This window comes from Micromys minutus (assembly GCF_963924665.1).
Source record: "Micromys minutus genome assembly, chromosome: X".
Lineage (NCBI taxonomy): Eukaryota > Metazoa > Chordata > Mammalia > Rodentia > Muridae > Micromys > Micromys minutus.
Window position 1 is genome coordinate 126731655 of NC_137970.1, and position 13643 is coordinate 126745297.

The 13643-nt window shown below is 40.9% G+C and overlaps 1 protein-coding gene across 2 annotated transcripts in view; it reads right to left on the reverse strand.

The window, feature by feature from the left end:
* Nucleotides 1-12582, reverse strand: part of MECP2 (methyl-CpG binding protein 2) — a 46481-nt gene extending 33899 nt beyond the window's left edge. Inside the window, exons 1-2 of one of the 2 annotated variants that reach the window (XM_080910656.1) lie at nucleotides 12477-12582; nucleotides 6354-6477 (exon numbers count right to left, since the gene is read on the reverse strand). In XM_080910656.1, coding sequence (XP_080766782.1) covers nucleotides 6354-6379 — 26 coding nt within the window. In that variant the 5' untranslated portion in view covers nucleotides 6380-6477; nucleotides 12477-12582. The remainder of the gene's footprint in view (nucleotides 1-6353; nucleotides 6478-12476) is intronic. The other variant, XM_080910655.1, reaches the window with a different exon arrangement.
* Nucleotides 12583-13643: the final 1061 nt, after the last annotated feature.

A 13643-nucleotide genomic window follows, 5' to 3' on the forward strand; every position in this document is an offset into this window, starting at 1 on the left:
CCACCTTAAAACACACAGTCAAGGCTAGAATTGGCTCTGGCTAATAACACTGGCTTCTCTTTTAGAGGACCTGGGTTCAATTCCCAGCACTCACATGGTAACTCACAATTGTCTGTTACTCCAGCCCTAGGTGTCTGAAACTCTCTTCTAGCTTCCTCAAGGAACCAAGCCTGTATACTGTGTACAAATACACAGGCAGGAAAAATACCCATATACATAAAAAATAAATAACTATTAAAAACATGACTTTCAACTGTCCTAATTACTTGGATTTTTATTATTCCCATAGTCTAACAAGCCTAAAAAAATCACCATATTTATTTAGCTTGGAATTTAAAAGAACAAAAGCTAAACTGTCACAACTTGCAGACGTTTGTCTAATTTTTGCCAAGTATAATTCCAAAACCAGCTAAAAATATTAGAGCAAATTAGTCCTTAATATGCTCTAATACCTTCTGCTGTTTACAAAAACACAAAACCTAGAAACACATGGAAACTTATATTTTAAAAACAAATTACCAAATATGTGTAAGAAAAATTAGAATATAACACATCAAAGCAATACTAATACATACCTCAAGCAATGGATTTTTCCCTTAGTAGTTTGGTATACTGAATCTGTTCATTTATAAGGTGCAAACTAATGAAGATAGAGGATTATCAGGAATTGGTCACAGAGGAACAACTGTCAATGACTAGGCAAGTAAACATAAGGAACACTAGCATATACTGCTCAAATAATTTACAAAAATGCATCAGATATGGTCCCAGGTTAGATGAGAACACCAAAGTATTATTAGAAGCCCCAAACAAGCTAAAAAGTATTTCAAGATTTTAAAAATTGACTTACATGGAAAAAAATAAGATCATGCTGCAAAAGTATTAAATTCATGGTTTAGTAGAAATATAGAGGGTTACAAAGGAGTTAAGTCTAGTTATAGATTCCATATATCTATATTTGTGTGTGGGAAGATTTTATAAACATAGAAAATAACAACTTCTGGTTAACAGGACCCAAGGATGCAAATATAAACCAAACCTCAATCCTTGTTTCTATTTAATCTATTCTCAGTGAAGACTGATTAGATGTCTGTTAAAAAGGAAGCACAAATGAAGAAAGGGTCTGCAAAGATCAACATAACCATACTTTAAAAAAATAGAGAAAGGAGTTGCATACAATAGCATCCTGCAAATTTGTTAAGCACTGTAGAATATACTGTTATATGTACAATACAAACCTTGCAAGGAATGTAATGTGTCCTGATGAACTTTAGTAGGCTGGCTACCTTGGGGAGGCAGGGAAATGGCCATGAGTTGGAGTTTAGCTGGGACTGTTTCTGGGTTCCACAGAAGGAGGCTGGCATGAATATGCAAATGGATAACATTTATGTCTGGGTCAAAAAGTACTGAGGTAGCTACCATATGAGTAGAGCACGGGGCTAGGAAGGCTGTGGGAAAACAACTGCAGAATGACCTAGGGAGAACAGATGAGCAAAAAGCTCAGAGGATCTGGGAGAAGGTTGTAGTTTCAGTCCCTGAGCCTAGGATGGAAGAATTAGAGGAGTGATGTTAACAGTGGTTCATCAGAGTGGACCTAGCATGACAAGGAAGAAACAATTTTGCTCATATATGTTTCCTTTACTATCAAAGTACGGTTCAAAAAATTAATAAAGCCAACTATGGTGACACACACTTCTAATCTAAGCACTTGGGAGATAGAAGAGGTAGGATGACTAGTAATTTAAGACTGGTGTCAGTTACATAGTGATTTTAAGGTTAGCCTGAGCTATATGACATGGTCTCAAACAAAACAAAACAAAACAACTGGGCACAGTGGTTCCCACCAGTAATCCCAGCACCTGGAAACCAGAGGGAGAAAGACTGCTTCAAATTCTAGGCCAGCCAGTGGAAATGGTATAGGATGGATGGTCACAGTCCTGCTTGGTGACTCTGAGGATAAGAGTAGTTTCTTAAGAGTATGATGTAGCTTCCCTGGCATGCCTGGTATACAGTTGCCTGAACATCATAATCATACCATCTTTACCTGCTGATGCTTTCTCATAGACTCAACTTCCTTTACTGTGCAGATGCTTACTGCCATTTAAGTAAAAGACAACTAAACTGTTTTCTGCCTCCACCCCATAAATCTAACATTTTATGTGCTCTCAGTGGCAGATACTTTTCACAATCACAGTTGTCTACCCGTTGAAAAATCACATCCCATTTGCCCATCTGTACCTACATTAGGCCAGGGTAAGGACAGTCCCAGTAGCTAGCACAGTTAACCCACATAAAAGACGCTCAATCAGCAAAGGTTATATGAATAAAGTACTGCTATATACACTACAACATTCATAAAAGAATGAAGCACCAGCTGAGTTCTCCTATGCTCAAGTTCTACCCAATGTGGAATCAGAGTCTCTTCCTGGTTGCCTGATGAACAAGATGTAGAACTCGTGGTTCCTTCTCCAGCACCATTTCTACCTGTAGGCTGCCATGCTTTCTGCCATGATTATAACAGACTTAACCTCTGAAACTGTAAGCCAACCCCAATTAAATGTTTTTCTGTATAAGAGCTGTCATGGTCATGGTGATCAGGCAATAAACCATATTTAACAGCAATAAAACCCTAAGACATAGAACATCAACACTTTGAGGTAGATAAGGTTTTGCTATGTAACTCTGAATTGTCTGGAACTCACTACGTAGAGCAGGCTGGCCTCAAATCTGCAATGATCCTATTGCCTCTGCCTCCCAAGTATTGGAGTTAAAGGTGTGTGCCACCATACTATGGTACGATAAATGACATTTTAACAATTAGAAGCACAAACATCTATTAATAGAAAATAAATTAAATGTATTATAGCATAGCCCATAATGAACTATTTTCTTTCAACAGTTAAAAAGAATGATATGGTTCTGTATAAACTAATTCCAGATAATCTCCAAGATACATTAACTAGAAGGCAAGCTTTGCAATTATGTGACATATTTTATGGTTCAGGTAAAAGATATACTCCACATACTTTTGTACATGTGTAAACATACAAAGTACATAAAACACACGCGCATAAACGTTCAGAGTAAGGCACTAGATTAGTATTGATAACCAGTAGGATAGTGGTTTAGCAAAGGATGGGGCTGAAGGAAGAAAGTGGGTATTAGTGTTCAATTAGCACAAAAATACGGCTTTATGAAAGAGATCTGGATGTGGATGGCAATAATAATAATCTGAAAAGTGAATGACTCGTTCACCAAATGGCTAAAACAAAATCAAGCATACTCCAAAAATCATCCCATCTCAAAGTTAAAAAAAAAAAAAAACCAGTATTTGGGGAAACGTAGGGCAATCTTAAGGGGAAACAGGCAATATGACATGAAACCAAGAAATTTTCTGGGTAGTTCTGTAGAGAGAACCAGAAGACAAGGCAGGAGAACAGGAAAAAGAATGGAGAAGAATGAGAAACAAAACAGAGTATATATAAAAATACCACAATAAAATTATCATTTTGTAAGCTAACTTAATAAACTACCTAAGGGTTGGAGAGACAGAAGCATGCCACTAAGCCTAATGATCCCTTAGCCTAACACACACACACACACACACACACACACACACACACACACACACACAATTAAAAAAAACAATTTAAAAAGAATATCAACAAACAGGAAGTTAAGGTGCATTAAATATGTATCCATCAGAAATACATCAATCTTTTTAGAAAGAAAATGAAAGTATCAACTAACTCTTTTAAGAAAAATATTTTCTTGTATAAAATTATTTTTATGTGTTTTGTCTAGTGTAAATTTAAGCACCAAATACCATGTGGAGGCCAGAAGAGAGTACTGGAACCCCTGGAACAGGAGTTACATACCCTTGTGAGTTCTGTGAACTAAATCCAGGCCCTTTCATTTCAAGAACAGCAAGTGTTCTTATGTTCTTAACTACTACACCATATCTCTAGCCCCCAGAAAACACTTTCTAAGAAGAGTAAATGAAATCCTAACATATTTTTTAGTGTCCATGCTACATGTATGCTACAGTCTAAGGACAGCTTGTGGGAGTCAACAACTTGGAGGAGTTGGTTTTCTCCTTCCACTACTATGTGGCTTCTAGAGATCAAATTCAAGTCATTAGGCTTGATGGAAGCATTTTTAACCTACTAAGCTAATCACTGGGCTGCCTGAGATTTTATATAGTAGAAAGGCAAGCAGGTTAAGTGACTCTAGAAAGTATAAGGTCCTGGCTTCTTATAGATCCACTTAAAAACAAGTATCTCGGGCCTGAAGAGATGGCTTAGAAGCTAAGATCACTTGTGACTCTTGTAGAGGACCGGTGTTTTTGGTTTTCAACACTCATGTGAAGTAGCTTGCAACTGTCCATAACTGTAGCTCCAAGAGGATTTACCTCTGGCCTCTGCAGGTACCTGAGTTCATATGCACCCCTTCACCTTCCATGTGTGCCCCACAGACACAGAAAGACACACTCACACACAGAATTAAAAATTAATGGCCAATAATTACTCAAGTTCAGCTTAGTAATAACAAAAAGAACACTGATTTTAAAAAATAGGTGTCTAATTATGAAGTTCCAAGAATTCTGATTGCCATTTGGAAAGGTGATAGGCCAATACCTACCAGTACCTCCAAGACTAGGAAGCCATCTTTAAAAATGACTGGCCGATAAAGTTCTACTTTAAAGTTTTACAGTTTTTGTTTGTTTGTTTGTTTGTTTTGAGACAGGGTCTTGCTGTGTAGCCCTGGTTAGCCTGGAACTCACTATGTAAACTAAGCTGGCCTCAAACTGACAAAGATCCATCTATCTAACACTGCGTCCCAAGTGCTGGAATTAAAATTGTATACCATCATGCATAGCATTTTTTAAAGAAGAATATATATACTTTTCTAGAAAGACAAATTCTATTGTTTGAACTGAAATGGTTGTTTTTCTCATTTGTAAGTAGTAAGAACTTTTTCTTAAAAAAAATAATTCACCCTTTCTTTGGAGAAACATGTATAGTGTCATCACTGTCTTTTTTCTAAAGGCACTAATAAACTGAGAAAAAAACTTTAAAAAAACATAAACTACTCCCAGCCAAACATCCACCAGAAGAAACCTATCATTGCTTCTATTACATTCAGTAAAATTCCCGAGACTAAGCACTAGCCATGAAACTCCCACCAGCATAAATATGTGACGCAAAAAGAACCGTTAGCCAGGTTTGGAGCATACCCCATCACAGTAAGAAGAATGACAACTAAGGTCACAGGATCAGAAGCAGAAATAAATCCAGAACCTGGAGGCAGTGCTATGGTCTTCATTCTTCATTTCCTTCTATCTCCTCCATCCAAAACCTACTCTCCCAAATAAATCACACACACACACACACACACACACACACACACACACACAATAGCTTTATGAGGTGTAATAAATCTAGAGATACAGAAAAATGCAAATTGGGGATCTCAGCTAGAATCACAATGCAGCATGTGTGAATGAATGTTCAACATTTTTTGGTAGAATATAGGAAAATTCAACTGGATTTAACTGTTTTATCACACAGAAATACAGGTGACAAAATATCAAATGTGGAATAATTACAAATTTAAAAGAAAGCTTGAGAGGTTTGAGCCTCATAAAGGATAAGAGACTACAGAACAATTCACTCTTGCAAAACTAAAGTCCACACAATGGTACCACAGTAGTTCACACTGCAGCAGATCTGTTAGGTCTTAACTTGGCTTTCTAGTTTTTCCAAAAGCACTTATCCTGCTCTAGAATCCCAAGAGCTGCACATCTGTCTGGATGCACTCCATCAGATTTCAGCAAGCAAGCACCATTAACCAGAGGCTCCATTGTGCTGTGACACTTTCAGAAGGGTGCTCTTTTAGGGGACCACATACCAGTTCCTATATCTGAAAATGTAGTACACAATTGTAATGCTAACATTGACCTGCAACTCATTTAGCCCAAACCAAATCAAAGAAAACATCATGCTGAAGACCACTAGGTAAGAACAGTAGCACAGGTGAAGAGCTCAGGACAAGCACTCTCCTGCTTCAAGGTGAACTGAAGCTGCAGATCACCAGTTCCAGCTCTAATCTGACACCCACCCCCCAGATCACATTGTGGCTACCAAGTAACTCTACCCAAACTGAACTGAACTTTCAGGGCTCAGGGAAGTGACTTTTTTTTATTATATGGCACAGTTTGGCTCAGTTATTTTTTTTGTCTTTGGGGTACTTTCATACTGTCCAAGAATAGTATATCTTTTTTTTCCTTTTTTTTAAAAACAGATGGCCAAACCAGGACATATACTAAAAAAAAAAAAAGGAAGGTTACTTACCTGAGCCCTAACATCCCAGCTACCATGGAATCCTGTTGGAGCTGGTCTACAGAAGCAAGGTGTATTCTGGGGAGTCACATGTCACATCAAAGCAGGAACTGGTGAGTCTGTATTTTTATGGAGCCTAAAACAAAGAAAATTGTAAGTTGAAAGTCCCCATTGAGCTGCACCTTTTTCCCAAGGCTTTTTGGAACATTCTGAAGATAAATTCAGACAAAGTACTATGTTACTTCCCAGCTCAGCTAGTTAGAAGCAAAGAATAAACTGCAAAATTACTGCCACATAACACAAAATGCTACAATAAAAACAAGATTTATGGTTGTCAGAATTGACACTCTCAGAGAGGTCTTTACACCTCTGGGGAACACTTTGAAACTACAATGCATCCCACAAGTGGTGATTTCTGATTAAGTATTTCTTCCACCACATTATACAGAAAAAGTCAAGGATAGAATGTGTTCAAGAGTATATGCAACATAAAAACAAAACAACAACAACAAAAAAAAAAAAACCCAAATCCAACCCCCAGTTCCCCTCCCAAAAAAAAAAAAAACAAAACAAAAAAGGAAAAAACAAAAATAAAAACAAAAACCAACCAAAACAAACAACACCCACACATCACCTCAAAAAGAACACAACCAAATCCAGAGGCAAAAGTCTCTCTTCTGCTTCCAGCAGTCAAAGCTGCAAGGAACTGCTCTAACATCACACAAAGGGGTTTTCACCTTGAGATAAAAGACAAAAAGCACCAGGAGATCCAAAGCCATCATTCAAACTATATAAATCCTTCTCTAACCAATTACAGTAAGCCTCTCAAATCAGTAAATCTCAATGTCTGTAACACACTGGGTTGATGGTTCTTTTGAACTTTTTGTTATTTTTCTTTAATTTTTTTGAGATTTTATTTTTATTTTTTGTGTATGAGCAATTGTCTCAATGTATGTCTGTGCACTACCCAGAGGTAGTGCCTGCTGAGGCCAGAAGATGAATCCTGGGACTGGAATTGGACCATTGTGAGCCTCTATGAAGGTAGTGGAAGATAAGCCAGTGCTCTTAACCGCTGAGCCATCTCTCTTTCTCTACTCATTGCTGCTGCTTTTTGAGGCAATTTCTTGTTATATAGTTCAAGCTGTCCTCAAACTCTCAGATCTTCCTGCTTCTGTCTCGTTTTTTTGCACACATGTTCAAATAACTGTTGCCATCAAGTTAACCATCGTTTACTTGTTAAAGCCTATACCGAAATACATAATTTCAGACACCCGGCTCTCCTAGTAATAACACTTTTATCTTTACATTAAAAGAAAAGCTTATATTATACAACTTAAGACTATTATAGTCACTTATGGGGTCGAATCCAGAGAAAGGGAAACAGCAACCAAGTCCTTTGTAGCTGTATTCTATTTCCCTTGATGATGCTTACAGTTATCTTTTAAGGCTCAGTAAAAACCTCTTCATTCTCATAATTTCATAGAATTAAGTCATGGAACAGTTTAAAACCCCAAAATTAAATTAACCCAAAGTTAATTATTTTTGGATATCAACCTAATAAAAATCAAACAAAACCAGTGTCTTGTTTAAGAAGGCCTGCAAAGTTACAACTTCTTAAGGCCACAGTTTTACCTACCTGCAATTTTTACTTTTTTTAAGGATGGAACTGAAACTTGAGCATGAAGCAAATGCTCTACTACTAACTGAACCCTATATCTTTAGCCTTTATTTCATTGGAAGCTGGACTAAGCTTTATTATAAGCTCTTAAAAAGTTTGAGATTTCATGAAAAAAAAAAGCTAAAAATGAATACAGTTAGGTGAAAATCCAACAAAAATGTTTACACTAAAACATCCCCAGCTCTTAGAAAAAGATAAGCATACTTTTAGTAAGGCTTGGCCAGTAACAAGAGTTCAGACATCCATAATGCCAGCAGAGCTAGGTTAGCAGACACTCACATACTAGCAGAGAGTCCAGGAGAAGGTCATAATTCCCCCCTTTAACATGGGAGTAGGCACATCTGCCTTCTCTTGAGTCTTGCCACCATTCAGACATTCTACACACTGTATTTTCCATGAAAGTGTTGAAATCAAACTTTCAAAGGAAAATGTTCCTTGGAAGAGAAAGGCAGAAGAGAATTGTAGAAAGCAGAAGAGCACACACACCTTCTGTATAAGCAAGCCCCAGTAGGGAGCCACTGGACTCACACTGGTCCTCCCTGAAATGAAGAACAGGTGCAGTGCTCTGGGTGGACAACAGCAGAGTGATTTAAAAAGGCTGTGATGGGCACTGAGGACAATGTCCTTCCCTTGGAAGAATAGTGTTCTCTACCCAACTAAAAATATTGTTTTTTTCAGCCACATGGCTTGGTCTGCACAGATGTTACTAGAGCAGGTGATTAAAATGAAGTATTCTGCCACACTCCCTGGAATTCTCCAGTCTAGGCTGTGCTTAAAACACCAGCTACTAGAAATGTTACTGTCCATGACTCTTTGCTTCCCAGATGTAGTTCACTAGTGGTAAACTGCTCTTAGCCAATTATAAGACTCCCCAATGAGTGACCTGTTTTTGTGGGACTCCCAACAAAGGCAGTCGGGAGCTCTTTCTGACACTTTTGGCTACTTTTGGAATCCCTTTCCTTCTACTGGGGCTGTCTTAATATGAGGGGAGGTGCCTAGTCTTATTGAAACTTAATATACCACATTTGGTTGATATCCCTGAGAGGCCTGCCCTTTTCTAAAGGGAAAAGGAGGAGTGGATGGGGAGGGGAAGGGAAGAGGGAAGGACTGGGAGAAGAGAAGTGGATAATGCAGTTGGGATGAAATATATGAGAATAATTATTAAAAAAAAAAAGACTCTCACTAACAGTTACCTTTAGAAAAGATAACAAGTTCCAGGACACATTTACCATGCAAACAAACTAACAAGTTTACCACTGCTGCTCTTTATTCTAGCTTAAAAAACAAAACAAAACAAAACAAAACTGGAGAGAGGGCTCAGCAGTTAAGAGCACTGACTGCTTTTCCAGAGGGTCCTGAGTTCAATTCCCAGCAATCACAAGGTAGCTCACAACCATCTGTAATGGGATCCAATGCCTTCTTCTGCTGTATCTGAAGACAGCTACACTGGACTCACATATAATAAATAAATAAATCTTAAAAAACAAAACTTCTCATGAATGCATGGGTAGAGTTGGGGCACTGGAACATGGGATTTAGCAGGTGTTTCCTTCAAACTCCATAGCTTTGCCTCCCTTTCCCCAGTAGATTAGGCTTCACAGAAGCAGATTAGGTAGAGGTAGAGGGAACAACTCTATCTGGAAAATACAAGCACAGATTGCAAAAACTTATCATAACCAAAATCTTCGTGGTTTATGTGTGGTCTTTGTTGTCATAGGTACCTCAGGATTCAAACAGCACAAAAAGCAGAGAAGAAGGCTAAGGATGTGGGCTAACTGCCTGGCATGCATGAGGTCCTGGGTTTGACCACCAGTATAACAGTAACAACAAAAATGAAAAAAAAAATCCTTAAAGTAAACGACTACTTGATGCTCTCTTCTTCAGTGAAACAGAGACCTGTTACTACTGTAGCTTTAAAGTACTCAGGACACATTCTCATGGAAAGGAAATAGGCATATGTGATAGATTGATACTAGCAAGAAAGCCATACAGTTTCTTGAAATTCTTAGGACACACTAACTTCAGATGTCAACAGGCACTTTGAAAGGAAACTGTGTTTTAGAAGTTGCTTAAAATTTTTAAAGCGCTATGGGTACAACAAATAGCTAACCCAAGAGGCACCGAGGAAGCAAACATGTCACAGAATATGAAAACAAAGTAAAGGTTCCAACTCTGAGCTCAGGTTCAGATATACAAACCTTGGAATTTTTTTTTTTTTGACAAGCAAGACTTGGGTGTGCTTGTGAAAGTGAATCCACTCTGTCGTTCAGCCACTTTGCTTAAGGAATGGGTCATGTGTATTAACTCATTTTAGATCATTTGTACTTTTAAAGTGTTTGTATTCTTTAAGGCTCTGACATACCCAGGTAATAAAAGCAAGTGTTTCCTAGGCTTTCTGAGTATGACTTGATTTTAAAGCCAAAAACAAACAAAGGAAAAACCAAAAGCCTATAAATTATTTTTCCAAATCCTTTGTAGAAATTCTCCAAGGATCTAACAATCCAAACTTTATCTTTTTATAGAGATTTGACATATTTCAAGGAACCCAAGATATCAGCTTAAATCATGTTATTAATTGAAATTGCTGAGATTCATATAATTCCAACAACAAACCCCAAATACTCCTCTACAGTAATAATTACCTATTAGTGAAATTTTACTACCCAGGCCCAAATTTGTTTCATGTATATAGTATATCAAAATATCTAGAACTTGTGAGAGTCCTACAATGTCTTAGCCACTTAACACTATAAATTAGTCCATTCTGTTTCATGATCACCATCAACCACCCTATATTTGACACTATTGTCTCACTGTTTGGGGTAATGATTCCAAACACTGGAGACAACATGCAAATGACTCAACAGAGCCCATTTGTGTTCCTGGAAAATTAACCAGTAGTACATATCTGCCTGACTATGAGTCAGGAATATCAATTTTGTGGTGAAGCCCATTTTTGTTTCGATCAACCTATATGAAAACATACAAGAAACTAGCACAGTATTCCCTAGCAAGCTTTGTCCTAAGGGGGTCTGTACTTAACAATGTCATACCAGGGTCTTTCTTGTGAGACCTAATCCTTTTAGACTCCACGATGACTTTAAACCTTTAGTGTAAAACCTCAGAAACATTGCCACTGCCACATAAAAGTCACCTGTGCTTTATTTTAAGTGATTCAGCCATAACCAAATTAAAAAAGAGAATGAACTTTCAGAGATAATTGACAGGAGTCATAGTGATGTGATGAACTCGCCCCATCTGGTACTGGTGAGTCTGAGCACTCCAGGAGGAAGAGAACCCGTTACATACAACGTCCCATTCCACTTATGTAACTGGATGATCGCTGGCGAAGGGAGGGGAGGGAGGGTGGGAAGACGCTCATATTCCGAAGCTATAGCACACACAGCATCCCCAAAGAACCAGAGCACCCTGCGGGCATAGTCTCACGGAAGAGCTTCAAGTGCTGAGGAATGCACAGTCCCTTGCCTATGGTTCCTGAAGAGAACTACAACCATCTCTTTATGACGAGTTGTGGGACCTGGGAACATAATGTCTAGACCTTTTTTGTGGATGGACAATAACCCCCAACTTGTTCCTGCCAAGTGGGGAATGGAGCTGATGGACCGACTTGCTTGTAGTGGGGGCAAAAAGTCATGGAATGGGAGAGGAGGAGTAGGGAGCAAAACCCAAAGATGGGGGTAAGAGCCCAGGGGCCCTTGTGGCGCACTCGCCCAAAGGGAGGCTGACTGCGCACGCGCACCAGTACGAGAGCGAGAGAGCGAGAGAGCGAGCGAGAGAGAGAGAGAGAGAGAGAGAGAGAGAGAGAGAGAGAGAGAGAGAGAGAGAGAGAGAGCGAGAGAGAGAGAGAGAGAGAGAGAGAGCGAGAGAGCGAGAGGGGGGAGAGAGAGAGAGAGAGAGAGAGAGAGAGAGAGAGAGAGAGAAGAGGAGAGCGCGAAAGAGCGAGCGAGAGAGGGAGAGACAGAGCGGCAGACAGAGAAGGAGAGACAGAGAGGGGGGAGCGAGTAACAGAAGTGGGGGCGCGCGAGGAAGAGGGGACAGCGCGATCCAGGGAGAGGCCGAGAACGCGGGCGCGCGACAGTGCCACGGCCCAAAGCCCCAAGAAGGGCAGGAGCGCGCGCAGCCCCAACTGGCGAAGCCCAAAGGACAAGGGCGCTAGCAGGGCTGGGGCCCAGGATGCGCACAGATGGGATGGGCAGCGGGAGGGCGTCATTCGAAGGTGGCTCCAGGGAGATCACGCTGAGGACTGTCGCTCATGATTGCGGGAGACGAGAGGAGAAAGCCACCACCGGCGGCAGAGGGAGGGGGAGGGTAGAGAGGAGGGACGCCATCCGCCAGCCTTGTCGTCCGACCCCGCGGGCCCCTCCCGCGCCACGTCCCGCCCCTACCCCCCGCCCCCAGCAAGGGTCCCCGCCCGCGGCCTTGGCGGTCCCACTCACAGTCTCTCCTCCTCGCCTCCTCCTCCTCCGCTCGGCGCGGCGGCGGCGGCAGCGGCGGCGGCGGCGGCGGCGGCGGCAGCGGCGGCCATTTTCCGGACGGCTTTTACCACAGCCCTCTCTCCGAGAGGAGGGAGCGCGCGCGCAACCGATGCCGGGACCCCGCACGGCTGACGTCGCGCCCCGCCTTCTCGGCCAGCCTGGGCGCTGCTGCACCTGCGCGCCCGCGCCCCACCAGAGGCTCTTTGTCGAGCTTATCCTGCATTGGCTGTGGATCCCAGGCTGGGGCGGATCCTTAGCAGTGACGCCCTCAATTGGCAGGAGTTTCTGTCTGTTGAGGCAGGGAAAAGGGGCGGATCCCATTCTGCTGCGGATTGGTGGAGGTCTACTGTCACTTGGAGAAAAGAGGCGGCTAGGGTACAGAGGGGCTGGTTTTCTGGGCAGCATTAGAATGTTGAGGATTAACAGGGCCCTTGTAGACGCTGGCATTTAAGGAAGTCTCTAGGCTCTTGGCACCTATTAAAGCCGCCCTGCCAAGCAGTTGACCCTCTATCCACAAGCACGTCGGGCACGCTGCAATAAGCATTTGAGTGTACCACCATTTTCTTAGTATTTTCTTTAGAAGCAGCAAAGTTACCTGTTAAGGACGTTGTTCCAAGCCAAGGGACTTGTTTTAAAGGATCTAACCATTGTATTATTCCACTTAATTAGCAGGTGCTGCACTTTTAAGCCCGGCAGTAAAATCAACTTATCAAATAAACCCTGGTCTTTGCAGACTTTTATAGTGGGCAGATGATGCATGCCAAGCCTATAAGAGATTTGTCTGTCATTGTTGAATCAGATGGTTTGATGGAAGTATGTATAAACGGGAGTGAGCCCACAGGAAGCAGCACGGCTTTGAAGACCTGAGACCCAGCAATCTGGGTTTAAGAATATGAGGGAAGGTTTAGGTAATAGGGTGTCAGGTTTGTAAAAGCAACCTTACCCTGATACCAGTCAGCATCCAAATGCTCCTTGTGCCAATCATATACTCAACAAAAGATTTTTGGATTCAAATTTGCCTTCCTTTTCCATTCATTTATTTGCTAGGCACTGTTTTAGTAGTGAACAAGGAGACAAATTAGAGTCCTGGTAAGGAAGAGTCATATTAAACATACAAGTAGAAATTAA